The sequence below is a fragment of the Taeniopygia guttata genome, chromosome 7 (assembly GCF_048771995.1).
Source record: "Taeniopygia guttata chromosome 7, bTaeGut7.mat, whole genome shotgun sequence".
Taxonomy (NCBI): domain Eukaryota; kingdom Metazoa; phylum Chordata; class Aves; order Passeriformes; family Estrildidae; genus Taeniopygia; species Taeniopygia guttata.
The window spans coordinates 2,079,141-2,106,454 of record NC_133032.1 but is presented as its reverse complement, the minus strand read 5'-3'; the positions used below and the strand labels follow the sequence as shown (position 1 = coordinate 2,106,454).

The 27,314-nt window shown below is 51.5% G+C and overlaps 1 protein-coding gene across 8 annotated transcripts; it reads left to right on the top strand.

The window, feature by feature from the left end:
• The first annotated feature begins 405 nt into the window (after positions 1–405).
• On the top strand, positions 406–27,314 carry MLPH (melanophilin). Of its 8 annotated transcripts, none has more exons than XM_030277065.4 (17): positions 467–839; positions 4,862–5,083; positions 6,165–6,301; positions 7,711–7,749; positions 8,326–8,420; positions 9,123–9,251; positions 10,843–11,029; positions 12,683–12,834; positions 16,183–16,266; positions 18,055–18,246; positions 20,857–21,042; positions 22,813–22,968; positions 23,074–23,166; positions 23,365–23,430; positions 23,578–23,635; positions 24,980–25,077; positions 25,354–27,314. In XM_030277065.4, exons 1-17 carry the CDS (start codon positions 616–618, stop codon positions 25,378–25,380), a joined length of 2,145 nt encoding a protein of 714 aa, XP_030132925.4. In that variant the 5' UTR covers positions 467–615; the 3' UTR covers positions 25,381–27,314. The 8 variants fall into 8 exon arrangements, with proteins under 8 accessions (XP_030132927.4, XP_030132925.4, XP_072788002.1 ...); XM_072931901.1 differs by having other exon boundaries at positions 10,933–11,029; positions 25,354–25,528; XM_030277067.4 differs by lacking the exon at positions 20,857–21,042 and having other exon boundaries at positions 406–839.

Genomic DNA, 27,314 nt, shown 5'->3' with positions numbered 1-27,314 from the left:
TTTAGCACTTTTCTTAAAATCCTGTCAAACCGTCTTTTCTTGCTCAGGGCAAACGAGGGAAGTGCTGCGTCCTAATTAAGCTGTTTGCCACGAGCAAAGCTCAGCTGCCCAAAAATTGCTGTGAGAGCAACGCAGGACGCTAGTCTCTGGTGCATGTGTGGGGGGGAAGCCAGATGCGCTGAAGTTTTCCTCACAAACTGCTGCTAGGGGCAAAATTTGTGTAATGAGATGAGACACAGCAGAGCGGAGCATCCTGGCGGGGATGGAGCCGGTCCTCCCGGGCGTGCAGGCGCGGCTCCTCCCGGGGATGCTCCGCTCCCTCCCAAAGCCCGTGGCCTGCCTTCCCCGGGGAGGCGTTTGAAGGCTCCCTTTCATTCGCACACCCTGCATCGAGCAGGCAGAGTAAACAGCTCCCGCAGCCCCAGCCAGGCGGGCGAGGTCCGGAGCGGCTGCGGCTGCGGGCAGCACCCCGGGGGATGGCAGGGCCGCCCTCCCGGCTGGCGAGGAGCCCCCGCAGCCCATAGGCGCCGTACCAGCCCTGCTCGCCCGGCAGAGCGGCTGCGGTGCTGGCAGGAGCCGGCTGGCCTGCCCGCAGCTCTGCCCCTGCCCGCTTATATGGGCAGAGCGGAGGTGGGGCTGAGCTCTTCCCCCTTCGTCAGCAGCATCCCCGGGTACGGGACAGCGAGCGCTCGGGGGGAGCGAGTAACGGGATCGCCTTCACGGCTCGAGATGGGCAGGAAGCTGGACCTCTCCAAGCTCACCGATGAAGAAGCCAAGCATGTTTGGGAAGTCGTTCAACGGGACTTTGATCTGCGGAAAAAAGAGGAGGAACGGCTGGAGTGAGTATCTGCTCTCCGGTCCCTGAGCTAGGGGCAAGCCAGCCAAAACCTCGGGTCCCCGTGGGCTGGAGGGACAAAACAACCTGCTGAGGCTGTGGGCGAGGAGACCGGGCTGAGGAAGCCAAACACGGTTAATAGATTACGTTATCAGCGGCGAGGTGACGCACTCGGCCGGCAAAGGTGCAAACTGGCGCCGTGCCACCGGCAGCCACGCGGATCGGTGACACCGCCACACTTTATGGGGACAAACACCAGGAAATGCCTCGGCGAGGCTTGAGGCTGGGGGGGCTCTCAAGGGCAGGCTTCACCCGGGAGCAGAGCATGGGATTTGGCTCCCTTGCTTTTGCTTCATGTGATGGGTCTCGTGTGGTTTGGGACGGAGTTGTTCCGTGGGTTCTGGGAAACCTGAAAAAATAACTGAGAGGAGTAGTAAAACTATTTTAGTAACCTTAAATACCCAATACCAGGGGCTGTGCTGTCCTGGAAAGATTTTAGGGGCCCACAGATTGGGGAAAGACTGAAAAGTCACTGGAGCAGCAAATTCTATGAACTTCCAAATCTTTAGTAGTAAACCTAGTACTAGTAAACCTACTAGTAAAGCTATTTTAGTAGGCTTAAATATGTAATACCAGGGGCTGTGCTGTCCTGGAAAGATTTTAGGGGCCCACAGATTGGGGAAAGGCTGAAAAGTCACCGGAGCAGCAAATTCTATGAACTTCTAAATCCTTATAAACAGGGTGTTGGACGAAAGTGCTGTTTAAAAAATGTTCTGTCAGATCAGATTAAATTTTGAGCATGAGAAATCACAGGGCTTCAGGTTTTGTTCATGAACTTCATCAGATGCTGAACTTAATAATGCCTTAACATATTTCAAAAAGCTGCAGTGACCCTCTTCAGGGTCTGGCCAAGTTATCATTATCCAAAGGGATGGTCCGTGCTCTCAGACTGGATTTGGGCTGTGCTGCACTCCCACTGAGCCCTCAGACCCTCCCAGCTCCGAATTTTGTGTGCCAGGGCTGGTGTTGATACCAATGCCTGGAGACCAGGAGCTCATTAGTTCCTCTCAGATCCGAAAGGAGGGGTGAGGAGTGATAGCCATCCTCAGTTTGGGATATCTGCATCCCCCAAAACCTTTCAATCATGGCACTCTCTTCATTTACACCAATGGCTACAAGAAACTCTCAGTTGTGTATTTTTCATTGCCCTGATTACTTTTTTTTTATTATTATTTTTTGCCTAAGAAAAGCCAGCCTGCGTGGGAGGCAGAGATAATTCAATATCATCATCTACTGCCTTCCTCTGCTGGTAGCTCTGAAGAGCAGGGAGGAGATCAGACAGGGGTATTTTAAAAAATTATCACCCTGCAAAGGGTGAATGTCTCCCTTGTGATGCATCTAAGCTCGGCCTGGAGGGAGGAGGTGGAGACCTACTTTGCAGTGCCCTGCAGCAAAGAATTGGGCGAGGTGAATTCCTTCCTTACTTGACCTTGGTGCCAGACTGGCTTATCTGGGTCTCCTCTGATGCCCAGGAAGCTTCCAAATTGGATACCATGCTCTGGGAGATGCAGGATGGGGGAAGGTCTTGGGATGCTCCTACCCAGCTGCTCTCTCTCCTCCTAAGGACCATTTCCCCTGGTTTCTAATTTTTATTTTCTTCTTTAATCGTGCCCTGCAGAGGGCTGACATTAAGCACTCGGACCTACAGAGAATTTCTGTACTTTCTGAACAATTTCTGCAACAGACCAGACCACCTGCCTGGGAAAGTATGCCACATTCCTGAGTGCTGGACGTGGAGCTACACAAGAATTTTCTGCCTGTAACAAGCTGGGACATGATGTGACATTATCGGAGACCCTGCAGCCATTCACTCTGTGCTCTGACCAGTCCCATTTACTTTTCTATTCATTTACTTTTCTATTCACCGGGCTTGTCTCAACCTGCCAGCCTTGAAGAAATGTCCTGTCCAGCCCCTTCTCAGCTTGGTCTTTTTCTTCCCTTTTTGCTGCTTCTCTGCATTTTGTTTTTGGCAGAAGCTATTCATAAACAAGGGACAAAGGCTTCAGCTGGCCACAGACTGCACAGGCATGTGAAGGCAATGCTTTGCCCAAAAAATTAAATAATGGCCATTTTGAGGGATCTCTCCCTGGTTCTTTCCTGAAACATCCATGCCCACAACCCCATTTTTGGGGGATGGCTCCCTGCATCTCTGCTGGAGTTCTGTGGGTCCAATCCTGCTGCATCTGGCATCCCAACACCACAGATTTATTCATCCTGACGTGAGCAGAGCAGGGAAGGGGCTGGCTGGTGCTCCTGCCAGCAAGAGGAGACGAGAGGCATGCAGTTCCTGCGGGTTTTAAACTGGTTTGGCTGAGACTCTTCCTTCCTTTGGCAGGTCTGGTGGGTGAGGGAGGAGAGGTGAAGGGATCCAACCGGTCTCTGGGAACCAGAAAAAGCAGTTCCAGTAAAATAGATTGGATCCTGCTGGCAACAGCCTTAGCACGGGAGTGGAAAAGGACTACAGAGTCCAACCCAAGGGTTTTCTATTTGAGGATTTCATTTCAGAAGTCACTTAAATTTACTGCTGGGACATTTGCACCAGTTTGTCCAAATCACTGCTAGGATAGTGAAGGGTGGATTTTACAAACCAGGTGCCCAGTTTTCTGTCTTTGTGCTGGTTTTTACATCTCCCAGATGCAAATGCAAGTGGGTGTCACTCCTGTGTGACCACAAAGAGAGGAGTGACACCAAAAAATGTGTCTGGCGATGTGTTGGCTGCCAGCTGGCCAGAAAATACTTCCTTGGAAAAAAAAGAAATTAAAAGCTGAGCCTTAATGTGCAAACTGATTAGGTTAAATAGAGATTGGCTTGCTTGACATGCCTGCCCTTCCCACTGCCAGTCACACCACTGCTCCCAGGGCCAGCCAGGCTCCTGTTGTGGTCACCCCGGCGTCAGTGCAGCACGGGGGAGCATCACCAGTGCCTCGTGGTCCACACTGTGATTCTGAAGCAGCCTCCAGACCTGATTGCTTCAGGGTTTTAACCCAAGCTGACTTCTGCTCTGGAAAACACAGCTTCCTAACCCTGTCTAGAGAGAAAACAACTTTCTAGGACCTTCCCTACAAGTCAAACATTTTCCTCTCAGCCATGGCCCCAAAGGCAAACATACCTGAGGTGGTGCGTGGCACGGGCAGCAAACAGAGAGCTTTTGGGCAGTGCAGGGCACCCCACCAGCCTGGCAGGCGTCTCAGCTGTCCCCAGCTGGTGCTGGGGCCTCAGCCTCATGCAGACACTCTTTGCAATGGGGACCTGCTCTGGCAGCCAGGTCTGGATAGTGAAGAAGCCTGCAGGGATGCACTGCCAGGTGAAGGTGCTCTTGGAAAGCGCTTCCCTTTCACGGGATTGTCACAAGCACCTCTTCCTGCTGCATCCTCTGAACAGCCAGAACCTTGTTGCACATAACTTCATAAAGTTCTCTGCTGAATTTTTATATTAAAACCCTTTTTAATCCCAGATTTCTTTTCTTCCCCTCCCCCCTCTTTAAAAGTAAGAATTCCAGAAAGATTTTAATTCCCTGCATGACTCCAGGCTTGAAGATTGTGTCATGCTGGGATACAGCCACAGGGTTTGAGAAGAGCTGCTCTCCCGAGGTTCCTGGCATTAATGATAAACACCCTGTGAAACAAACAGGACAGGTTTTGGCACAATCACTTTTTTTTTTTTTTTTTTACATGATCCTTGTGGGTCCTGTCCAACTCAGAATATTCTGTGATTCTAATATTAAATTAAACCTAATATGAAACTCCAGTTACCCGTCCTGAATCTGGAGCCCACTTTGTTGTTTGCTTATTTAACTCGTGATATGTTATTTATTAGATTTGCCCTACAGCTGTTTCCACAAGCTGCAGACTTGCAATGTTCCCTGGAAAATCGTTCCTGAAATGATTGTGGCATGATGGGCTTTGCCATGTGAGAGTTTGCAGAGAGATGATAACAAACTCAAGTTTTTGGGGGTGTCTCCTACAGGGAGCTGAAATGCAAGATCGACCAGGAGAGCAGCAAGAGAGAGTTCCTGACCAATCAGTCCCACCTCAACGAAACTCACTGTGTGCACTGCCTGCAGCCCTTCAAGTTCCTGCTGAACAGCAAACGGCAGTGCCTGGACTGCCGCTTCTACACCTGCAAGAACTGCAGCCGCTACAACAAGAAGGAGCAGGGCTGGGTCTGTGATCCCTGCCGCCTCTCCAGGTGCTGCTCCTCAGGGAATCACAGCATGGTTTGGGCTGGAAGGCACCTTAAAGCCCATCTCGTTCCACCTCCCTGCCCTTCCACTACAGCCCCATCTAACCTGGCCTGGAACACTCACAGGGATGGGGCAGCCACAGCTGCTCTGGGCACCCTGTGCCAGGGCCTGCCCACCCTCACAGGGAACAATTCCTTCCCTGTATCCCATCTGACCCTGCCCTCTGGCTGTGGGAGCCAATTCATCTTGTCCTGTCACTCCAAGCCCTTATCTCAAGTCCCTCTCCAGCTCTCCTGGAGCCCCTTTAGGCACAGGAAGGGCTCTGAGGTCTCCCCAGAGCTTTCTCTTCTCCAGGTGAGCACTTCCAGCTCTCCCAGCCTGGCTCCAGAGCAGAGGGGCTCCAGTCCTCAGAGCACCTTTGTGGCCTCCCCTGGTCTCATTCCTGTAGCTCCATGTCCTTTTTTGGGGGGCCCCAGAGCTGGAGGCAGCTCTGCAGGTGGGGTCTTACCTGACTGGGGCAGAGGGGCAGAATTCCCCTCTCCCCTGCTGCCCACACTTGGGGATCAGCCCAGCACACAAGGGGGTTTCTGGGTGCCAGCGCACATTTCTGGCTCTTGTCAACATTCTCACCCTCCAGCACCCCCAAGTCCTCCTCCCCAGAGCTGTTCCAAACCCATCCTCCACCCAGCCTGTCTATTCACTTGGGATTGCTGCAGCCCAGGGGCAGGACCTTGCACTTGGTCTTGTTGAACCACAGGAGTTTCTCACAGCCCCACCTCTCAAGGCTGTCATTCCTTCCCTCCAGCATGTGACAGCACCACACAGCTTGGTGTGGCAGTGAACTGAGGGAACACTCAATCCCATTGCCCATGTCACCAGCACATATGTTAAAGAATTCCAGTTGCCATATCAGCCCCTGGGAACACCACTCCTCACTGCTCTGCTCTGAGGGACAAGGTGATGAGGTTCAACAGAACTTGCCAAAACTCAGCATCCTTTTAGATGAAAGCATGCTGTGTTTTTGTTAAGACACAGCTTTTTGGGCGAGGGTCTGCTCACCTGGGTGTGCCTCCTCTCTTTGGGCAGGATTGTGAAGATCGGCTCCCTGGAGTGGTACTACGAACACGTGCGGTCCCGCTTCAAGAGGTTTGGAAGTGCCAAAGTGCTGCAGTCCCTCTATGGCAGGCTGCAGCCAGGCCAGGGGCTCAGCTCTGCCTTTCTGGGTGAGGAATGGCCCCTGCTGCTCCTGGGGAATCTGTGCTGCACCACCTCGGGGTGCAGCAGTGTTGATGCTGCTCTGAGTGTCGTGGGGTACCAAGACTGCTCAAAACATCTCAGGGAGGAAGCAGAGGTTCAGGGTTCTTCGTTCAATCACAGAGCAGGTGTTTTTGATGGCTTTTCTACTGTTAAGTCTTTGCCACAGACTGGAGAATGTAAGATAATTACAGTTGGAAAACACGTCTAGATCATCCAGTCCAACCCAGTGCTACCAAGACCACCATTAACCACATCCCAAGGTGCCAGATCCATGTGTTTTTTTTAACACTTCTAAGGATAGTGGTTCCACCACTTCCTTGGCCACCCTTTCAATGAAAAAAAATTCCCTAATGCCAGATGTTTAATTTTCAAAGTCCCACATCCTGCAGTTTGTAAGTATATTTGCAGGTCTTTTTTTCCTTTATTTTTGGTCTTTTCATCGCAGAGCTTGTGGAATTAACCCTAGTTTAACCTGCAGGATAAAGCCAACCTCATTTTTTTTATCCAAGACCTGATGGTTTTTATAAACTACCTGATCATCCCTTGGCACTGACAAAACTGTGCTAAAATTGGTGAGCTACCTGTCACCATAACTGTTTTCTTCAGAGCTTCATGGACCTTCCATATTCTGATTTTGGTCCAAGAGTACGTAAATATATGATTATATTAATATAGCATTATTACTAACCAGCTCCTAGTTGTTATTCATAGAGCTCCTAGTCCTTGGCCTGTTGCCTTTGGAAGCCAATGTGGAGTTTATTCCCATCTTGAGGATCCACAGAAAAGTTTGCACACATCTCATTGACATGACCTGATTCAACTGCTCCAATCACTCTTTTAGCCAGGCCACTCATGGTAGAAATAGCAGCAAAAAAATTAATGGACTGAGAGACAATCCATGCATTGTTTGGACCGAAAATGCATCAGAGCACACAAAACCCAACAAAGCGTGAGGATAACAGTGCCTTGGGCTGCTTTAAATTGAGATTCTAATGCCTTTTTCAAAGAGAAATGATTTTGGTGTTTATTACTTCATTGACACCAGTGAATTGGCTTGACCCTCAAGCAAGCAAGAATCTCCTCCTGGGATGGATCTCCAGCCATTTGCAGCTGGCTGTGCCTCCCCCTGCAGCTCCCAGGCATGTTGCATCAGCCTGGGGAAGCAGTGGTGAGCAGCTCTTTGACTTTTAAAAGTCAAGTCCTGTCTCCAAGCATCTGTTTTGCTCTCTCTAAAGAGCCTTTTAAACCATTGTTTCTTGTGAGGGCTAGAGAATGAGAATTCCAGTTAGCCATGGCTCTGAGGCTTGCTCTCTGCTCGAGGAACAAGAAGAAAATGTGATTATTCACCTTTCCCACTATTTTTCTCTTTGTTTAGGTCTTCATGACAGAGTTTATAGTCTGCCAGACATTAACAGTAAGTAAAAAAGGGGATTGCAATAGGGGGCTTGCATTTCAAGCAAGGTTTCCAAAATCTTTATGTCTTCATACCCCCTCAGCTGTGGGCACTTCTGGGGAGATTTGGAGTGGTCAGACCAGGGAAGACATTCCTACACCTCAGTGGAGATGGACTGTAGTGCTTAACCCCTGCATTGTGGTACATCTGAGATCTCCAAGGGTAGATTTGGATACAACAGGACTTTTAGTTACATGCCAAACTTGAAGTCTGCAAGCGCTCGTTATCTCAAAGCAATGGGTTGTTGATAAACAGAAGAGCTGGCTGATGGGAATCAGGAATATCTCCTGAGCCTTCAAGCACTGGAGTCACCCAGGTGGACCTGGGGGTGCTTTCTGTGGTCCACACCTTCTCTTCCACATCTGTGATGATGCACATCTGGCAGGGGAAGCAATGAGAGGCCAGCAGAAAAAAAAAATTCAGGCGTTACTTCTAATCTGGGCTTTTCCACCCCCTGTAAAAAGCATGGCCTCGCCTGCAGGTGCACTGGTGTGACCAGCAGGGTGGGGACTGACCTGCTGCCTGTGTCCCCTCCAGGAGAGTGCCAGCTGCTCACCAGCTGTGATGCAGGGGATGACAGCGATGAGGAAGACAATGTCCTTCATGGGGCTGAAGCAGAGCGCTACAGCAGGGTAAGTGTTTGGTTCTGCAGCTGCCACTGCCTCACTCCGTGCCCCGGGCCTGCCCTAGGTGATGGTGGTGGTGGCTGTCTGTGCCACTTTCAAAACTGGACCTTTCCCTCTGTTTTTCTTCTCTGAGATAAGCTCCTCTCCCAGTCTGTGTAAAAACAACCATGTCAGAAACATCATAAATACTTGTGCTCTGTACCAGGCGCTCCACTCCTAACACTATGGGCATCACCAATTAATATAAACGTCCCAGCTGCTACCTGTATAATGAGGACCCTGCTTTGGGGTTTTTTACTAATGATCTCCCAAATATTCAGAGAGATCTGCCTGCAACATCCTTCCTCTGAGGATGGGGAGATGCTTCAGGGCTCAAAAGAATCACCTGGATCTCTCTCTGAGCTGTAACCTGGCCCATCTTTCCCAGAGTGCCTTTATAAACCAGGAGCGATATTCTCACTCTGCTTAAGGCAGCTCTGCTTGAGCCAGAGGCTGTGGAAATTAGGAACTCACTTTTCCTTGCCTTTAGCACAAGCATGCACTGTACCTGGCTCCCTTCGAGCAGGACAGGGTCAGGCCCAAATTCTCTCTGCAAAAAGCAGAGCAAACTCAGGCAAACTAAGGAGAGAAAGGTTCTCCCTCCCCCTTTCCTCAAGGTCAGCTGTGTCTTACACTGAATTTGCCTTTCTTGCACTTTCTGTGCTAAAGATGTGCAAGACAAAGCGCCTGCTGTCTGTGCACCCCTTTGATTTCGAACTGGACTCGGATTACTCTGCTCAGTCTCGCCGCCAGTCTGTGCAGCTCTCTCCAGCAGCCAGCAGCCCAGATGCTTTCCAGGTACTGGGAGACTCCTGGGGGGTTCCTTTCCTTTCTTCCTCCTTCTCCTTGCTTGCTCCCACTGCTCCTTCAGCCTCAGAGCTCCTTCAGCTGGTGTTGGGAGGCAGTGGTGCCAATCCCTCATCCCCATCGCTGCTTGCAATCTCTTCTTCCAGTTGAAGTCCTTTGCCTCAGGCCAAGTCAGGAGCAGGACATCTGATCCAAGTGAGGATGAGTGCTAAGATGAGACAGCAAGAGGTTCCCTGGCTCTGTCCCTGCAGGTTTCCTTGCTCTCAGCAGACAATAATTTTCTTGTGTTGTCCCACGGCTAGGGGGCACACCCTGGTTTCCAGCGGGTTCAGTTCTCAAGGGGTTAAATGAAATCAGGTTCTTCTCCCATGTTCCCATCCAGTTTGGGGCTGGGTTTGCCGTGTGGTGGCAGTGGGGTGCAGCTGGCCAGCAGCTCCATGAGGCCGTTGTGAGGTTGAGATGAATCCCACAGAGCCAGCGTCAGTGAGGGCCAGCCAGAGGGATGAACACTGGCAGGACAAAAACCGCAGGAATGCTGGTTGCTTCTACACAACAGACCAGATGTGCCTAAATATCCAGAGCTTCTGACCAGGAGCAGGACTCAGGCAGATCCAGACAGTGCAGTGAGCTGTGCCCTGTGATCCCACCTAGGGCCAGGGGTTGACCAACCCCACCTTCCTGCTCTGGGGAGGAACAAAGATGGGGTGAGCCTGGGTGTGGCAAAAGGACTTCCAGCCTGAGAGGATTCAGGTCCAGCTTTTTGGGCTCTCTTGTTTGCCTTTCCTGGTGAACCTGCACTTTTAAAGCATTAAACAGCTCCTTCTTTTTAAGAATGCTCTGATTAAACTTTGCTCTTGGGTAGAAATAGGATGTGCTGAGATCCATAACAACAACTTAAATAAATAAATCTGCATAACTCCACACAAAATTATTAAAATTTGGGGGACATAATTGGATCCCTCTTTTTGTTTGTCTTTTCCCCCTCTTTTTGTAGCAGAATTCAGTGTAAGAGCTGGTCTCTGTCAAACTGGATTTATGGATTACAAATTATTTGAGGAGGTGACTGTTTAAATAAGTAGAAGGGGATGGTATTTTAAAAGATCAGAGAGTTTTGCAATCTGGCTGAAGGAACTGTTCTTGTAAAAATTACCAGTGCCCCCTGGCAGTGATGGGAAGTATTGCTCAGGGTTCGGCAGCCTGGCAAAGCCTTTAAATGGGATTATTAGGAACTTTTATATTTGATCTAAATATAATTGGCATTATAAAAGGTCAATCCATTCATATATTGAAGAATGAAGAGAGGAGCTCTTAGTGAAGGTCAGGAGAGACAAGGAGTTGTAGAATCATAGAACAAGTTGGTTGGAGGGACTGCAAAGTTCATCTCATTCCAACCCCTTCCACTATCCCAGGCTGCTGCAAGCCCTGCCCAGCCTGGCCTTGGATGCTTTCAGGGATCCAGGGGCAGCCACAGCTCCACATTGTTCTTGCTCTGGGGGCCCCTGAGCTGGAGGCAGCCCTACAGATGGGGTCACACAAGCAGAATTGCTGTGGACAGCTGCTCAGCAGCATCCTCAACTCTCAGTCCTTCCCAGATTTCCCCAACTCAGCTGAAGATGGCTCCCAGGAGTCCAGGATCACGGATGCAGACCTGGTGTTCCACCATGTCCTGCAGGAGCCGGGCGTGAGCGCTCCGGAGCAGCACTTCAGCACTGAGGTTCGGCTCACCGTCAACGCACGGAGGAGGAGCCTGGAGAGAAACCCAAAGCCTGGTAGGTGTCCTTGACCGGGTTCCTCTTGTATCCTCTTGGGACAAGTGGCTGCAGGTATTGGACCAAAGTGAAAACATCTTTGGGTTTTTTCTGAACAACCTCAAAGCTACTAAGAGGGTCAACACAAGCTATCCGTCTGCAAAAGGGATTTTTCTTTGGAAAGAATCTGGCTGATGTTATTTAGTTGTAAAAGGGCTGATCTTGTTCCCAACAAAGCCAAAGAGGTTGTTCCTAAGGTGTCCATCCCTTTCATACCTACTGGTGATTTCCAGGGCAGAAACTAGATTACAATTCCATGGACACTTCTAGAAACAATGGGATGTGTTTCCTGCTGCAGGCAGAGTTCAACTTCTTAGTAAAGGGTTTTGTGGCTGCAGAAAGCTTTGAGTTTTTAGGGGACTTGGACAAGAGCTGGAGGTTCCTAAGTGGCATCCTTTTAGCTGGGGAGGGTGCATGGGTAGGCTAAACTATCTGTGGATTTGTGAGTCTGTAAATACCCTCTAAGAGGCAGAATTTGCCTTTTACAACCTCTGTTTTCCCTGCAGGGATGGCAGAGCCAGGAGGGCTGGATATGCATATGCAAATGTAGAATATGTCCTTCCGTGTCTCCAGTGGCCTGGCTGTATTTTCAGGACATTTGGGAATGCTGGGTAGACCTTAACATGGCTGTTTAAATTCCCATTCCAAGTCCTGCTGGAGCATCACAGCAGCAAGGTCCCCTAGCATGTTAATTCTATTTTCTCTCATTCTTTTTGTCTCATTTTAAATTCTCCTTTACACAGGAGACTTTCCACTCTTTTTAAATGCTCCATCCTAGGCTGGTACCTCTCTAGCCTGAGCCTAAACATCTTCCAGCACCTGGGCACTGCACAAAGGGCAGCATCCAAAACTGGGCTCCCACAAAACTGGGAAGGCAGTAGTGTTTTTTGGTGAGGCTGGTCAGGGCATGAGAGCAAGGATGGTTCTCCCTGTGCCCTGTGTGGGATCCTGCTGTGTTTGGTGCTGTGTGGGCACAGCGTGTGGAGCTGCAGCCTGATCCATCCTGAAACTTGGTCTGGCTTGCAGAAGCACCTCCTGCCAAAGGGTAGGAAGTCTGACCTGGGGAAATGCCTCATTATTTGCTTGTCCTAAGGATGGATGTCCAGGAAGGAACCCAGGGGAGGTGATGCTCTGTGAAGGCTGACCTAGAACAGAGGCTAGACAGAAGTAAAGAATAAAGTAGGGATTTATTAGAAGGCCTCAATGGATCCACCTTGGGCAGCACAAGAGCCCAGCCAGGGCCACAACCAAGATGAACTAAAATGGTCACAAAATGGACAACTGATCACAGGGTCTCTCACTTTTATAAGTTCTGCTCCATTTGCATATTGGAGTTAATTGTTCAATTATGGTTTAGGTTATAAAGTCCCATCCTGCTTGTTTTTCTCTCTTCATTCTGCCATTGTTTGTGCTCTTGTGCCTGAGATTTGGATCATTTGTCGTTGGTCCCCAGCCAGAGAAGGAATTGTTTTGTCTCCCTGCCCTGTGCAGAGAGCTCACCATCCCCTAATATGAAGCTCAGAAATGCACACTAAAGCAGCACAGAATGTGAAAAATAGAAAAGCTAAAAGCTGAGGCACCATTGTGAATGCCTTGTACCTTTCTCTCCCCAAGGCATCCCCTGGAATGAGCCGCCCCGGGCCCGGTACTTGGCCGACATGGACACGTCCGACGAGGAGGTGAGGGGAGCCCAGCTCCCAGCCCACCACTCCAGACGCCGGAACAGAGCCTCCTCCCAGGAGAACATCAGCCACTCCTCCAGCCAGGTACCAAACAGCCTCTGCTGACACCCAGCCCGTGGCCACGTCCCTCTTGTTGCCTCTGAGGTGCTTCAGAGGAGAGGAGAAGCAGCAATGGCCAGCTGGGGTGTGCTTTTCCATTCACAGCAAAAAGAAAACCAGGCACTGCTTGGTGCTTCCATGCTGCCTTTGTTGCTGCTCATTTTCCAGCTTGTCCTTATTAATCTGAGTTACTTGTGGGTTCTTGTGTCTCCAGAAAGGCTTGCTTAAATTGAATGTGCCAGTGCTTAATAACCAGATGGAGGTCTGGAGATGGATATTTAATAAGCACCCAAGATCCTTCTCTTCCTCTGCAGTGTGTTCCTGCCTCGGTAGGACTGGGTCAGGATGACCTGTCACATACCTCTCCTGAGTGATGGTAATGGGGAGAACTGTCTAAAGAAAGGTGTCAAACAGGATCTAAGCTTGTGTTTTAGTTATCAAGCAAGGACCTGCTGTTCCTGGTGCTCCCTTTGCCAGTGGTGGGCAGTGAGGATGCTAAAGCTGATCTGGTTCCTCAGATCCCATGAGCAGCAAAATGCAGAGTGGTGTTTGGCTACAGATGCAGGGGCAGAATCACTTTCCAGTCTCACAGGTGGTAATTTGGCGTGTCCTGGACCCCTCTTTGGGTAATTAGTTTGAGATCTGTGATTATAATCATCCCTCAGCACCACACTTCATGTGCCTGGGTAGGCAAAGCTTCCCTTTGCCATTTACTTCTATGGGCACATGTTTTAATTAGCAAATGCCTTTCCTGCCTCAGCCAGCAGTAAACGGGAGAACCCTGGACTGGGTGTCCTTAATGAGGCCACGCGGTGTCAGGCATGAAATGTGCCCCATGCTTTACAGTGGGGAAATGGGCCCAAATTCTTACCAACGCCTCCCACGACTTCCTCCAGGAGCTGGGAAAGCTTCCACATCGGGCTGTGGTTTGTTCCCTCACACCTGGAGGACGGCTGGTGTGGAGACTTGTCACCCTAATGGTTACGAGGCTTCTTCTCACTAGCACTTTAACCCCATTTGCTCTTGTGGCAGCGTTGCTAATTAGCTTAAATAGCTCCTCATCCTCTCTGCCCTTTGTGCTGCTGATGTGTTTACAGCCAGCAACCATCCTCCCACCCAGCCTGCTCCTCACCCAGCTCTAACTAATCAGGGGCTGTTCCCTAGTCCTGTCACTCCAGGAGCTGAAGATTCAAGAACAAAACTTAAAGAAAAACTCTATTAAAAAAGCACTTAAACTTGATTAGACATGAAAAGAATCCCCAAATTGGTACCTGTGTGGGTCTTTGCCTTTAGGTTTTTAAAAGTCTGGTAGCAACAGGACCAAGCCACAAGGAATAGCTCCAATTTACCAAGTTTCTCCCCGGAAGCCATTCTGCTGTACCTCAAGGGACCTCAGTGGTTCTGGATTCCCAAAGCTTTGATGCTGTCTGGCTCCCCTTCTTTACATAAAGCTTCTGTTAGGGGCTTGGGTAGAGTAACCTCTCCTCCCTCCTCAGTAGCAAGGGGTAGTTTCCCCTACCTGATGTTGTGGGCTGTGCTTTAAACTTATTCCCCTTGAATGTTTTTGTGCAGAGCCTTTGTCATGCTGGGAGAAGTGCAGGGTGACCCAGTCCCTGATGGAGATGTGCCCCAATGGGGTGACCACCCTGCATTAAAGCCAGCCTTGGCTGGGAAGGAGACTGAAGTTTTTCAGCTCCTAGCCTGGTAGATAGCCATCGATATCAACTGCAGCCCGTGCTTTGGGCTCTGATCTCTCCCAGCCTCTTCCTTATGGAGGTAGGGCAGTGGTCACTCCTGGTTTGTCACCATCTCTGAGGCTGATGGCTCATCAGAGGCTTCTCATTGTCACTGGCAGCCATGCAAGACTCGGGCCTTAAAGAGGACTGAAAAACCACTTAGCAATGGACTGAAGTGCTTCCTGACAGGGGGTTAATGCTGCTTGGAGATGCTTTCAGTTCGGGGTGGTAATGACAGCTCTGCTCTCCACGGTGCCAGGTTTTTATATTCATCTTCCCTTAAGCAGATGCAATCATCCCTAGCTGTTGTGAGGGTCTAATTAATCAAAGGCTGACAAGAACAAAAACTAAGTGAGAGGATGGAAATTGTTACAAAAACAAAGCCCACCCCTCACATCTCTTTGTTACCACCTCTGCTTAGTGCTTTTGCTGCTTGCTCCCCTTTGAATGGGCAGAAGCCACTCAGGACAGCAGTGATGCACTAGTAGTGTCATAAAACAGGCAATATCTATCGTCATTTATGTTTTATTTGTCTGGATCAAAGGAAAGAGACTTAGTTTTTTTTCAAAGAAAGAAAAACTTCAATCTCTAAAGGGTTGGGGGGCAATGGGGAAAAGCTTCCTTTAATGTTTACAGTGACCATAGATCATAGAGATGTTTTGGTTTAAATGGATCTGAAAAGTACCTCATTCCACCCCCCCTGCCATGGGCAGAGACATCTTCAACTGTTCCAGGTTGCTCCAAACCCTGTCCAACCTGGTCTTGGACACTTCCAGGGATCCAGGGGCAGCCACAGCTTCTGTGGTCACCCTGTGCCAGGGCCTGCTCACACTCCCAGGGAAGAATTCCTTCCTAATGCCTAATCCAAATCTACCCTCACCACGAAGGGTTCTTGGTTCTTGAGCACAGGAAGTAACTTCTCTTTGATTTTCAGGATTCTGTCTGTCTTTAATTTCTCTGCCCTTCTCTCCATGTCCCATTTTAGTCAGAAGAGTGAGGGAGAAGAGAGGGGCGAGCATCTGGGTAAATCAATGCACAGAGAAGTCAGAAAATTTCAAAGTGGTGGGAAAACTCTCGGGTTCAGTTTTTCTACTTGGATTTTTTCATGGGGAATTCTTGCCCTCTTCCCCCTTCCTTTCCACCACTGTGTTGGCAGGCGTGTGATGGGGTGGTTACAGCTTGAAAAACATGCTAGTAGAAAGTGAAAATGGATGTTGACTTCAATTTGGGGCAGCATGGGAATGATGGCAAGATGGGTGGCTTTATTATAGGCTGGTGCTTTTATTGGTGATGGGTTTTACATTCACTGCATCAAAGCTCCAGATGCTTTGGTGGAAATTGCCCTGTGCTGGGCTTGGCATTGCTTGGAGTTTTACAGATTTGAGGTTGCTCTGCACCTCCTGGAACTTACTGGAATTTTTAAGACATTACTTAAAAGATTTTATTTTCTAATGTCTTTTAACTCTGCCCACGGTGGCAGTGTCCTGCTGCTTGCTTTCCTCTGCTGGTTGCACTGATTCCTCACTGTCCTGGCAGTGGTGGCTGGTCTGTTCTCTGCTCCTTTTCCCTCTCTCTCTGTCTCTCCCCTTTGCTGTAGATCCATGAACTCAACACTCGCATGTCCGCAATCGAGCGCGTGCTGAACCGCTTGGAGGAAAAAATCCTGACGCGGCCCGACGAGGTAACTGGGCAGGAATCCTGCAGGGATGGAGTGTGGGCTCTGCTGCTCCCTTCCCCTGGCCACTGCAGAGCCTTCTGAGAAGCAGCCAGCACTGCAGGGGTAGACAAAATCATGGAAATATTTAGGTTGGAAGAGACCTCTAAGATCACTGAGCCCAACCGTTCCCCTACTACTGCCAAGTCCTTCACTGACCCCTGTCCCTAAGTGCCACAATGACCTGGGCTGTTTGAGTTCACCCTCTGTTTTGGCCTTGGAGGCTGTTCTCCAATTCCAGGTGATGGAGTACCTTAGAAAACATTGCATGGCAGGGCAGAAACTGCAGGAAATTTAACCCATTTAGACCCTGTGCAAACCAGTGCCTTCCTTGCCCCATCTGCACAAGGAAAATTTGGTTTCAGGCTGATACTTCATGAAGTGCTAACTTGAGGAGTTTTGTTAGGTGGTGTCTGTATCCAGAGCTGTGACAGCTCATTTGAAATTACGGGACACTCAACTGGTGCCTATGAGGAAGGCACTAGGTTATTGTGACTGTGAGAGCTGAGTCAAGGAGCATTTCTGTATCTCTTCTGAGCTGCCCTGATCTTGCCATGCCATCAAACTTGGAAGAAAGCAGCTAAATTAAGTTAAAGCTGAGCAACAGTGTAGAATCTGTGAATACTTAGCCCGCTTAACATTGATTTTTGGGTTTCTAATTTTAGACTGTGCACTCTTGCTTCATGTGAACCCATCACCACTCTGGCAGCTGATGGCTCAGTAGGCTGGATGGGAACAATTACAGGCAAAGCCCCCAAGCATGGATGAAACAATGCAATTTCTCCATTTTTTTCTAAATTTCTCAGAGGGGGATGACCACAATTTTAATCATTCAGAGTTTCCATCAGTAATCCCGACCAAGGGAGTAAGAGGTTTTCACAGTGTCAGGTTCCCACACTTTATTCCCATATCCAGGGCTAATCAGAGCACAGGCACTGGGTCTAAACATCTGTGGGACAGGCTGAGGTTAACTACAAAGCAAAGCTTTCCAGCAGAAAGGATAGCAGAGCCCTGGAATAGGTTGCCTGGGGAAAAGATTGCCTGCTGCAGATGCTGCTGTTGGAGGCTGATAACAAACAGCTCAGACAAAACCCCACCAGGTATGACGTAGGTAATTGTATTCCCATCTTAATGCAGGGGTCAGCAAGTTCAGGAACTTCTGGAGATCTCTTTCAGTGCCTGAGAGTTTAACAGGATTCTTCTCCAGCTACCACAAATTGCACCTAACAACGGGGGTGGGTGGCAATTTGCCGTCTGTCCTACGGGGAAATTTGATGTGTGGGTTCTCATCCCCAATGAGATTATCCAGAGGTTCCAAAAGTTACCTCAGTGAGTGGCAATTCCCATGGCTGCTTCCCTCTCCCCGGTGGGCCTTGTTTCTGAGTTGCTGTGATCTCTGCCCTCAGAACCACCAGCCATGCCATGATTCCTAACTAAAATGTGGTGATTTTTGGTCCCAAATCCCTCATGTCCACCTTTTTAAGGGTGGGGGAAGGGCAATTTTCCACGGAGAAAACCGAGCAGGTTCTGTGCGTGGGGAAAATGGGAGTGGAGGTTCTCTAGGTCAGGGGTTTGTGTTCCTCAGGGAGGAGCTGGAGCACAGCTGGCTGGGCTCTGCTGTGCCCTGGGGTGGCTTGAAACCCCTCTGTGGTCAACTCCTTGAGCTCCTCTGCTTGCTGAGCCTGGCTGGAGCCGGGCAGGCCCCGCGTCCACCACAGGAGGTTCTCACACCTTTCCCTTCTTCTGCTCTTCCAGTCTGCGGCCCCAGAGTCCCACACTGATCCCGATGCTGAGGAGGAGGAGTTGAAGAGGAAGCTGGAGGAGTTAGCCAGCAACATCAGTGATAAAGAAGTCTCTTCTGACGAGGAGGAGGGTGAAGAAGAGAAGAGAGAAAAGAAACCAGAGATTAATTCCTCCAGCGATGCCATGGCCAGGGATGTTAGAAAGGTAATCTGTGCCCTACTACCCCCATCATTCCAGGCTGCATCCATGATTCCTCCTGCTCTTGGTGGTTTATGGTTTTACACCATGAAAACGTGACTCTTCTTGTGTCCCACAACTCCACCAGGGCTGTGTCTGTGTCTGCTTTAACAATGTCAAGGGATAGGGAAGTGCCAGGGTGTTAGATATGGACATTTCTCTTTGTAGGGTCTCTCAGTCTCAGCCAAGAGTCAAAAGTAAAGCCTCTGAGAGTTCTTGCAGGCTACTGCCTGTCATGGAGAGGTACACAGCCGCCACATCTACTTAAAGGAGTTGTCCCAGCATCTGGAAGTCACTATGGAGAAGAGTCCAGGGGTGGGAGAAGAGCTCAGTGATGATTTAGTACCAGCAGCCTTTGTCAGGCACCTGCTACAGCCTGAAATGTCTTTTCCACACCTGTCAGTGCTCCTGAGACCCTCAATCCCTGATCCCACTTTCACTCTGCTAGATCAGCATCTCTTGCATTTCCAGCTCTGTGCTAACTCCTGTCCCTGTTCCGTGGTGGGTGACCCGTGGGGACAGGGGTCAGGGAGAGGAGGACAGAGCACAGCCGTGTGTCTCCAGTTGTGCATTAGCACAGATGGAGAGGTCAGCACTCCCTGTTTGGTCTCTGTGGGCTGGTTTGCTCATCCCCTCCCTCCTGCCTTGGCTGGGGAAGGGGGATGATGTGTGCATTTGCTCCAAAATGCTGGCAAAGGGAGGAAGCAGGCACCACACTGCCTCTCCTCTCTCCTCTCCTCTCCTCTCCTCTCCTCTCCTCTCCTCTCCTCTCCTCTCCTCTCCTCTCCTCTCCTCTCCTCTCCTCTCCTCTCCTCTCCTCTCCTCTCCTCTCCTCTCCTCTCCTCTCCTCTCCTCTCCTCTCCTCTCCTCTCCTCTCCTCTCCTCTCCTCTCCTCTCCTCTCCTCTCCTCTCCTCTCCTCTCCTCTCCTCTCCTCTCCTCTCCTCTCCTCTCCTCTCCTCTCCTCTCCTCTCCTCTCCTCTCCTCTCCTCTCCTCTCCTCTCCTCTCCTCTCCTCTCCTCTCCTCTCCTCTCCTCTCCTCTCCTCTCCTCTCCTCTCCTCTCCTCTCCTCTCCTCTCCTCTCCTCTCCTCTCCTCTCCTCTCCTCTCCTCTCCTCTCCTCTCCTCTCCTCTCCTCTCCTCTCCTCTCCTCTCCTCTCCTCTCCTCTCCTCTCCTCTCCAGTTGTGGTGACTTTCATGGTGCCATGAAGCCTCCCTTTAATGTGAATTTGTTCCTCACAACCACAAACCTGGTGGGTTTGGGCACCATTTGCTGTGCTCTCACTGCCACTGGAGCAGCAGTGCATCCTTACCCACAGCATCCTTTACTGCCTCCTTTTTCCTCAAAGCTGCTTTCAGACAGTTGCTGCAGACAGACTTAATTTCTCTGCATCATCTTAATAACTATTTCTAACTAAGTGCAGATAAATGGTAACTCTCCAAGCCAAGGTGACTTAGTTTCTGTGTGAGCTGCTGATCTGCAGCAAACAGAGGCTCAAACCCTGAACTGTTTGTGTGGTATCAGTGTAAGATTCTGGTTTCTTATAAAATGAAGCCTGGATCCTCCAGATTTGCTACTTTCTTTGCCCCAGGCCCTGCTATGAAGCAGGGAGGGGTATTGAGATAGAAATGTTTGCAGTAGCTGGACCAGCATGGATGATGTTTAACAACAACTTGCAACAGATCCAGGTCTGGATTTTCTGTCATTCTGAGGGATTTTGGATATGAGGTTACTCCAGTCAAGAGGAAATCTTCTGAGTGGGGGAGCACTGTGATGGAAGCACACAAACCTAATGGAAAATGTGAAAAAACTCTGCTGTACCATGAAGGCACCATAAAATGATAAAAATGTCATCTGGACTGAGTTAGCTGGTTTTCTGCAGGACAGCTTGCTCGGAAATACGTGCAGCTGTAAACACAACCAGCACATAGGTCACCCCCATCTCCTTGGTTTCTAGGGAATTATCAGCTGGGAGAGACGTGATGAGTTTCTTGGGCCCATTTTTACCGTGTTTAGCACCTCATCAAGCCATGGGCAGCACTTAGGGGCATGATTGCCATCAGTGCACCTTGGGGTGGGAAGAGAGGACATAATTAGCCCCAGGTTCTGGCTGTGTGGCAATTCAATCATTTTATGGGGTCAGGTTGTTTTTGTTCTTTTGCCACAAACTCAAGGAGTTGTTTGCATCCCCGCTCAGGCCCACTGAGGTGTAAAGCAATATGCTGCAATTAGATCTTAACTGCTGCATAACCGGGTGGCCCTGAGGTGGCCAGGTGCTTCCAGTGAGTGAAGCATCCCTCCAGAACCTCTTCTCCAAGCCTTTGGAGGTGACCTCTTTTGTCACAGCCATCCTGCAGAAAGCAGGGGCTGAGATCAAAGCTCTGCCGCAGCCATGGGATGGAGAGCCCTTCATCAGCAGTGTAAGCCCCTTAATTGCCATTCTTCCCACTTCCCACAGCTCCTGGAGGTCTGGTGCCCCTCTCCCCCCTGGCTTGTGCTGTTTTATACACCACATTCAAATAACATCCATATTTTTCCCTCCCCTCCCTCCCTCCCTCCCTGTGCTTTGGCTCTCGCAGAGGTCGTCGGCTCAGGCTTTGAGTGAGATCACGGCCAAAGTGCTGAGAGCCATAAACGCCACGGAGGCAGCGGTGTGGGAGTCGGTGCATGGACAGAGCCGGGGCTGTGCCCTCCCTGCAGGGCAGCTTCCAGGCCTGCCAGAAGGGAGAGAGGTGGCCGAAGTGTACCGGGAGCTTGAGGAAAATGTAAGGCTCCCCAGAGCTTTTGGGCAGAGGGGGGTGGGAACACAAAGGAATCGCCCCCAAAATTTTGCTTGTTAGGGGGTAGGTCAGCACTGAGAGGATGGTCAGCAGAAAGATTAAAAAGTCTGGTCTTAGAGGATGGTACAACAGCAAAAGGAGATGCTCTGTCTTGTGGCTTTCCTTCCCTTGGTTCCTGGGTGATGAACTTGTGTCCCATTCCCTTCAGCTCCCCCCAGCACTGTGTGTTTCACCAAGGGGTTAATGAGCAGCACCCCCTCTTCACTAAGGCTGTTTGTGCCTGGGGCTGATGGGCTCCTGTGGGTGACAAGTCACAGCCAGAGCTCAACCCCCCTGCAAGGTCTGTGTGACCCCAGAGCACTGACAGCTTTTTTAGCCACCATAAACCCGTAGGAATTGATTCCCTGTGGAAGCGTTGTGCATCCACAGTGCCCTGTACCAAGCTCCAAAGAAACAGTCCAAAGAAGAGTTGGATCTCCATCTGGGTGGTCGGGTTTTGCTGTAGGGAATGTCCTGCAATGGGGAGCAGGGTTTTAGGACACACTCTCTCACTGGGGAAAGCTCATAAGTAAAAGCAGGGAGCTGCAACACCTGGATGCTTTCTGGCCAAATACAGTATCCCAGGGGAAGAGGGTTGGATGCATGAAGGTTTTGGGGTTGCCTCTCTCCAAGAGAGGGGATAGGGCTGGGAATGGGAAGGACATGAACTTGGGGCTTAGTGCTGCTGCTGATGTCAGCTCGGGTTGAGGTGGGTAGACAATGGCCCTGGGAGATGTGTGTCATCCTGCCACTCCCTCAGGGATCCTAGCTGAGTCACCTTGGCTGGCTGGCCACTCTGTCCTCCTCTGCAAGGCATGCCACCCACCTTGGAGGGCACTGGGAGAGTCTGGTGGGCCAACAACAAATCCGTGTGACTCAGGCTGGGTGCTGCATGGCCTTAGGATTTGCACTGGGATGGGTGGGACCCTGGCAGTGTGGTGCTGTGATTTGGGTGGATGGGCTGTAGTTCAGTGCAGTGCTCCTGCCAGGCAGCTTTGCACAGTGCCCAGCCCAGGGAAAGCTGGGAGGGCTGGAGGAGCAGCAGCTGCCACAGCAGTACCGAGATCTTGGGATCAGCCAGCAGAACATGGCCACATCTGCTCATCTGATGGGATTGCATACTGATGTGTTAATGTTTCCTGAGCTGCCTTGCTTGGACATGTGTCCTTGTAGTTACCTGGGAGGAGACAAGTGGCAGTAAAACCAGAGGGTTTATTGGGATAGATCCTTTTACCCTTCTTCTCCAGGCAGCAAAGGCTGCCCTACTCTGACCCTGCTCCCAGCAACACAGACACCCTTAAAACAGACTGAGCAGGTTGTGTTCTTCCCAGCTCTGCCCTGTGTTCTTCCCAGCTCTGCCCTCACAGGACACAGCAGCCTGAGCTGGTTTGCAGGTACCTGCTCTGCCTCTGAGCACACAGCACAAAGCGCTGCTGCTTCTCCAGCAGGTCACTGAGTTTTGGTCCTTCCTTGTGTTCCCACTGAGCCTCTTACCACTTCACACTGTTGGTAATTGTTCTCAAAGAGTCCAGGGAAGGGAGACAATGAGAAGAAAAGCCATGTCAGAGCTGACTGGCACCGTCTGTGCTGCAAGGCAATAAGGCAGTCAAAACAGAGTGGCAGGAGCTGCTGCATCTGGGGCTGCAGTCACAGAGGAGAGGAGAACTCCAAGGAGATTAATTCCTCAATGCATTTTTTCTTTTTGCTGTATTTCAGTTGTACCTGACTGCTGGAAAGACCTACCAGCTTGAGAAGACCCTGAAGGAGCTTGAGGAAGGGGCTCAGCACAGCGGCACTACTGACTCGGAGCTGTCAGAGCTGGAGGACAAAGTGGCCTCAGCAGCTGCTCAGGTGCAGCAGGCAGAGAGTGAGGTGAGGGCCTGACCCTGACAGATGCTTTGCCTGGCCACTGATGGCAAACAAAGCCACTGATGGATCCTCCAACCACCAACTTTGTCTTTTCTCCTCCTTCTGAAGATATCGGATATCGAGTCCCGGATTGCAGCTCTGTCTGCTGCAGGGCTGACAGTGAAGTCTGTGGAAAAGGCAAAGAAGAAGTCGAGCGTGCAGGTGAGCGTGGAGGGTGGTGGCTGTGATGTACCCGCTCCCCTGACCTGCAGCAGCTGCCCCTGGGTGCTGGGAAGGGCTGCCTGGCCCACTGAGCCATGCCCAGTTCTCCCCGTGCTGCCTGGTGCTCTGCCATGGCAGACTGAGGTTTCTGCCTCCTCTTGCACCCCCAGAGACACCTCTGCCTTCCTCTGTCCACAGGCTGCCTGTCTCCATTCTCCTGGTCCTGCCAGCAGCAGTCCTGGGGAGTGTTTGGATGACATTAAAGTGAGTGTGTGTCTAATCCCAGGTTGTGCCTGTGGCACAGCATTGAGCCTGGACACAACCAGGGGCTGCCATCAAAGCAGTGGCCTCAGTGGAGACCTCTGCCCTCCCATCCCTCACCCACAGCAGGCTCCTGCCCTTCTCTTGCAGGCAATGCCCGGACTGCAGAGGTTCAGGAGGAAGTTCAACAGTCCCCTGGAAATCACCAGTAAGGCCCACGGCCCTGCCCGTGGCAGATGGGCACCCGTGGGTGGCTGGGCTGGGCTTTGGGGGATGCTGCTCCTCTCTCTGTCCCCCTCTGCACCCAGCTGTGGGTCTGCAGGGGACTCCCCTTCCCTGTGCTCACGGGCTGCTGGTAGGACAGCCACAGGGGACACCTGTGGTGGGTAACTGGGAAAGGAGGCAGGGCTGGGGGAGTGATGGGACAGCAGGGATCAGGCTGAGGTGACTGAGTCCTCCAAACACCAGGACTCCTCTGCAGCCACAGTCCAGGGGCCACCTGTGTGCCTTCATCCCGTGGGCTGTTAGGTCTCAAAGCCTCACCTACGCCCATCCTCTCTTCTGACAGCAATTTCTCCCTTGCTTGGCCACCCTGGGGAAGGTCTCCTTCCCTGGATGGCATGCCCCACCCCTGGAAGTCTTCCAGGCCAGGTTGGACGGGGCTTGGAGCAACCAGTCTAGTGGAAGGTGTCCCTGCCCGTGGTAGGGGGTGGAACAAGGGATTCCAAGTTCCAAAGTAGATGGTGACCTGAAACTTGGCACAGCAGCTGGTGTGGTGGGGGGACAATCACTGGAAATGCTTCATTCTGACCAATATCAGTGAGACCTATTAGGAAATTTTTTGTTCTCTCTTATCTCTCCTCACAAGCTTAAAGGCAGAAAGAGTGGCTCTCCTTCCATATAATGGAAGATGAAGGGAGGGAAGGGGAGGAAGATCATTTATTGCAGAGGTAGAGCAGCATTCCCTCATTCACACAGACAATTAACAGTGCTGTTCCCCAGGCTGGGCTGGTAGGTGGAAAGGTCCCTTGTCCTCATCCTGAGGAGGAGTCATCTGCTCTCCTTCCTGCAAAGGGCAGGCAGAGAAAGGCAGCCCTGTGAGGAGATTGAGGGAAGTGCAGTGGGGACAGATGTCACCAGGCAGACCTAATCCCCCGTGCCTGGGCTGGCCCAGGGGGTGATTTGGTCTCCTGCCTGCCTGGCAGGGCAGTGACTTGGAAATTGGTGGAAGATAGTGGCAGGGGAGAGGAAATGAATTAACGGGTCAAAGGGGGTCTCGAGGCTGGGGCAGTGAGAGCTGAGAGCTTCTCCCAGGCTGGGGTTTGTTGTACCACGGAGCTTTCCAGAGAGGAGGCTGACCCAGCTCAGGCAGGGCTCTGGAAAGCTGAGTAGCAGCAGCTCTCCTCTCCTCTCCTCCTTACCAAAGTGCTCTGGGATGCATCCAGACCCGCAGCCAGAGGGGATTAATCAATCCCTAGTGACCTGGTGGGTGGCTGAGAGCTCTGGTGGGGTGGGTGAGGCCCTGCTGCCCAGCTCTGCTCCCTCCCTGCAGGTTTGGAGGACTCCTTTGACCGTAACTCGGCGTACCGCGGCTCGCTGACGCAGAGGAACCCCAACGGCAAGGGCAGGAGGGTGGAGCGGCTCTTTGCGGTACGGAGCAGCCCCAGGGTGCTGCTGGCCTGGCTCCTCTGGCACCCCTCCTGCCCCCTTTCCCCTCAGGCTGCCCCTGGGGAGGGCAGCAACGCCTGGGCACCACCCCTGAGGCTGGGGACGAGAAGATGAACATCTCTGAATTTCCCATCCGTGGGATGGGGCAGGGACTCACCCGTGCAGTGGCAGCCAGGAAGGGACAAGGAGATGCTGGGTTGGCTCTGGGTGGTGTGGACATGGCGGTGAGCTGAGGTTTCTCCTTCTTGTGCCCTGCAGAAGCCTGTGATGACCCACCTGTCCTGAGGAGAGGGGACCTTCCTGCTCCCGCATTTCAGTGAAGACACAAGACCTCAGCAAAGCAAAGCCTCTGACAGCCTTCCCTGCAACGCTTTCTCCTCCTTCTCCTGAGCCCCTCTCTCCCTGAAAGCCTGGACAGAAAGGAAGCCAGAGGCCATGGGCAGGAGGCTTTGCTGGGAGTTGATGGGAAGAGGAGCAAAGCACTGGGGTGCAGGCATGTGGCCAGGGGATCTCATGGGAGGATGCTGGAATGAGACCTTGGGTTGGGGCAGCTCTTTGGTACTGGGGACCAGAGAGGTGCAGAGCAGGAGTGACCTCCCTGGGGGGAGCTGGGTGTCAGTGTGACATCCAGCACAGGGCAGGGACAGCCCTCGCTTGGCAGAAGCTGTCAGTGCCTGTCCCTGCTCTCTCCCAGGCTGCTGTGAGCAGGGACAGAAGCTGACAGTGAGTGTGGAATGCCCTTGGGGTACCCCAGGTAGAAGAGGGACCCAGGCATCCCAGTACAGGAATTCACATCCCGATGCTGGTCCCAATTCCCTGCCTTGTCCCGTGGAGCTTTGCTTCCCTGCCCTGAGCAGCAAAGGAGGATGAGGTCAGTGCTGATCCCCTCCCCAGGGAGCACTTGCTCTTTGCCCCAAGCCATGCAAACACCCCCTGAGGCTTCTGCCACCAGCCTGAAGCAGCTGTGGCCATCAGGGAATGGGAGTGAAGTGAGGCCTGAGGGGAGTGGTGGCAAGAAAAGTGGGAGGAAAGGCTGGAGGGCTTGTTGGGGATATTGGTTTGCTTTTTCAACTCTTTGAAGACATCTCCACTGCATGTGAGGCTGTATCAGCAAGGCACAGAACCCCAGCACACAGAGTGTAGGTGCTCCTGTGCTCCACAGAGGGGTCAGCCCCTGCCAAGATGCACTTGGGTGGATGAGCATGTCCCCTGTCCCTGGTGATGGCATTGTGGAGCCTCTTAGGGCCACCCCATCCTTAGGCAGGGCTGTGATGACCTTCAGGGGTTGCAGCAGCCCTGGGCCCCTGGTGTCAGCCTGCCCCAGCTCCCCCAGGACGTTTGTTTTCCTCCAATATTCAACTCTCCAGTGATCCCAGTGGGTCAGTGCTGGCCCCACACCCATTAGGATGGGCAGAGGGTTGCTTTCTCTTGCAGGTCCCTTTAGAAGAGTTTTTTTGTTCCGTTCCTGTCCTGTGCAGCCCCACTCTCCTCCCTCCCCGGCGGGCAAAGGGAGGAGGATCACTGCAGCTGGAGCAGGGACATCAGCCCAGTGCTGAGCTTCCCCTGCATGGCCACCCAGGCTGGATCATTTTAGGCAATTCCTGTGCATCTGAGCTAAAACCACTTTAATTACGAGCAGTAGGGCGAGCTCTCATGCAAGTAACACTCATTTGGCTTTGCTAGGAGTAGAGGCTGCTAACTGCTAGGAATTGGTCCTGTGGTCATCCCAGAGAGTATGTAAGTCCATAGTCTGGGCTTCCCAGCTGGAAACAAAACCGGTTTCTTAATTTAAAATTAAATCTTTGTGGCCTGAAGCTCAAAAGGGTAAGTGCAAAGCTCTGCTGTCACAGAAACTCCCAGACACCGCGGCTTCACAGGATCCAGCCGGGGGCTGTGCTGGGATGGCAGCTCCTGGGCTGGAAAAGGGAGCTCCACCAAGATCCTCTACAGGGTTTGCACCCACCCTTCTGGCATCAGGGTTCAGCCCTCACCCCAGCCCCATCTCTTGCTTGTCTGGTTCCAGCCATGACTCCAGTCCTTCCACACCTGACCCTGTGGAGGAATCCTCACGGGGAACCTCAGCAGTGCAGACCAAGGCATCGTTCAGTAGCCACTCAAGTTGTTCTTTCCTGGTTCCCTGACCCATTTGCCTGTGTAGAGATTATAATAAATGTTCACTAAATCATGCAATAAAGCAAATTTTGTGTCCAGAACCACCA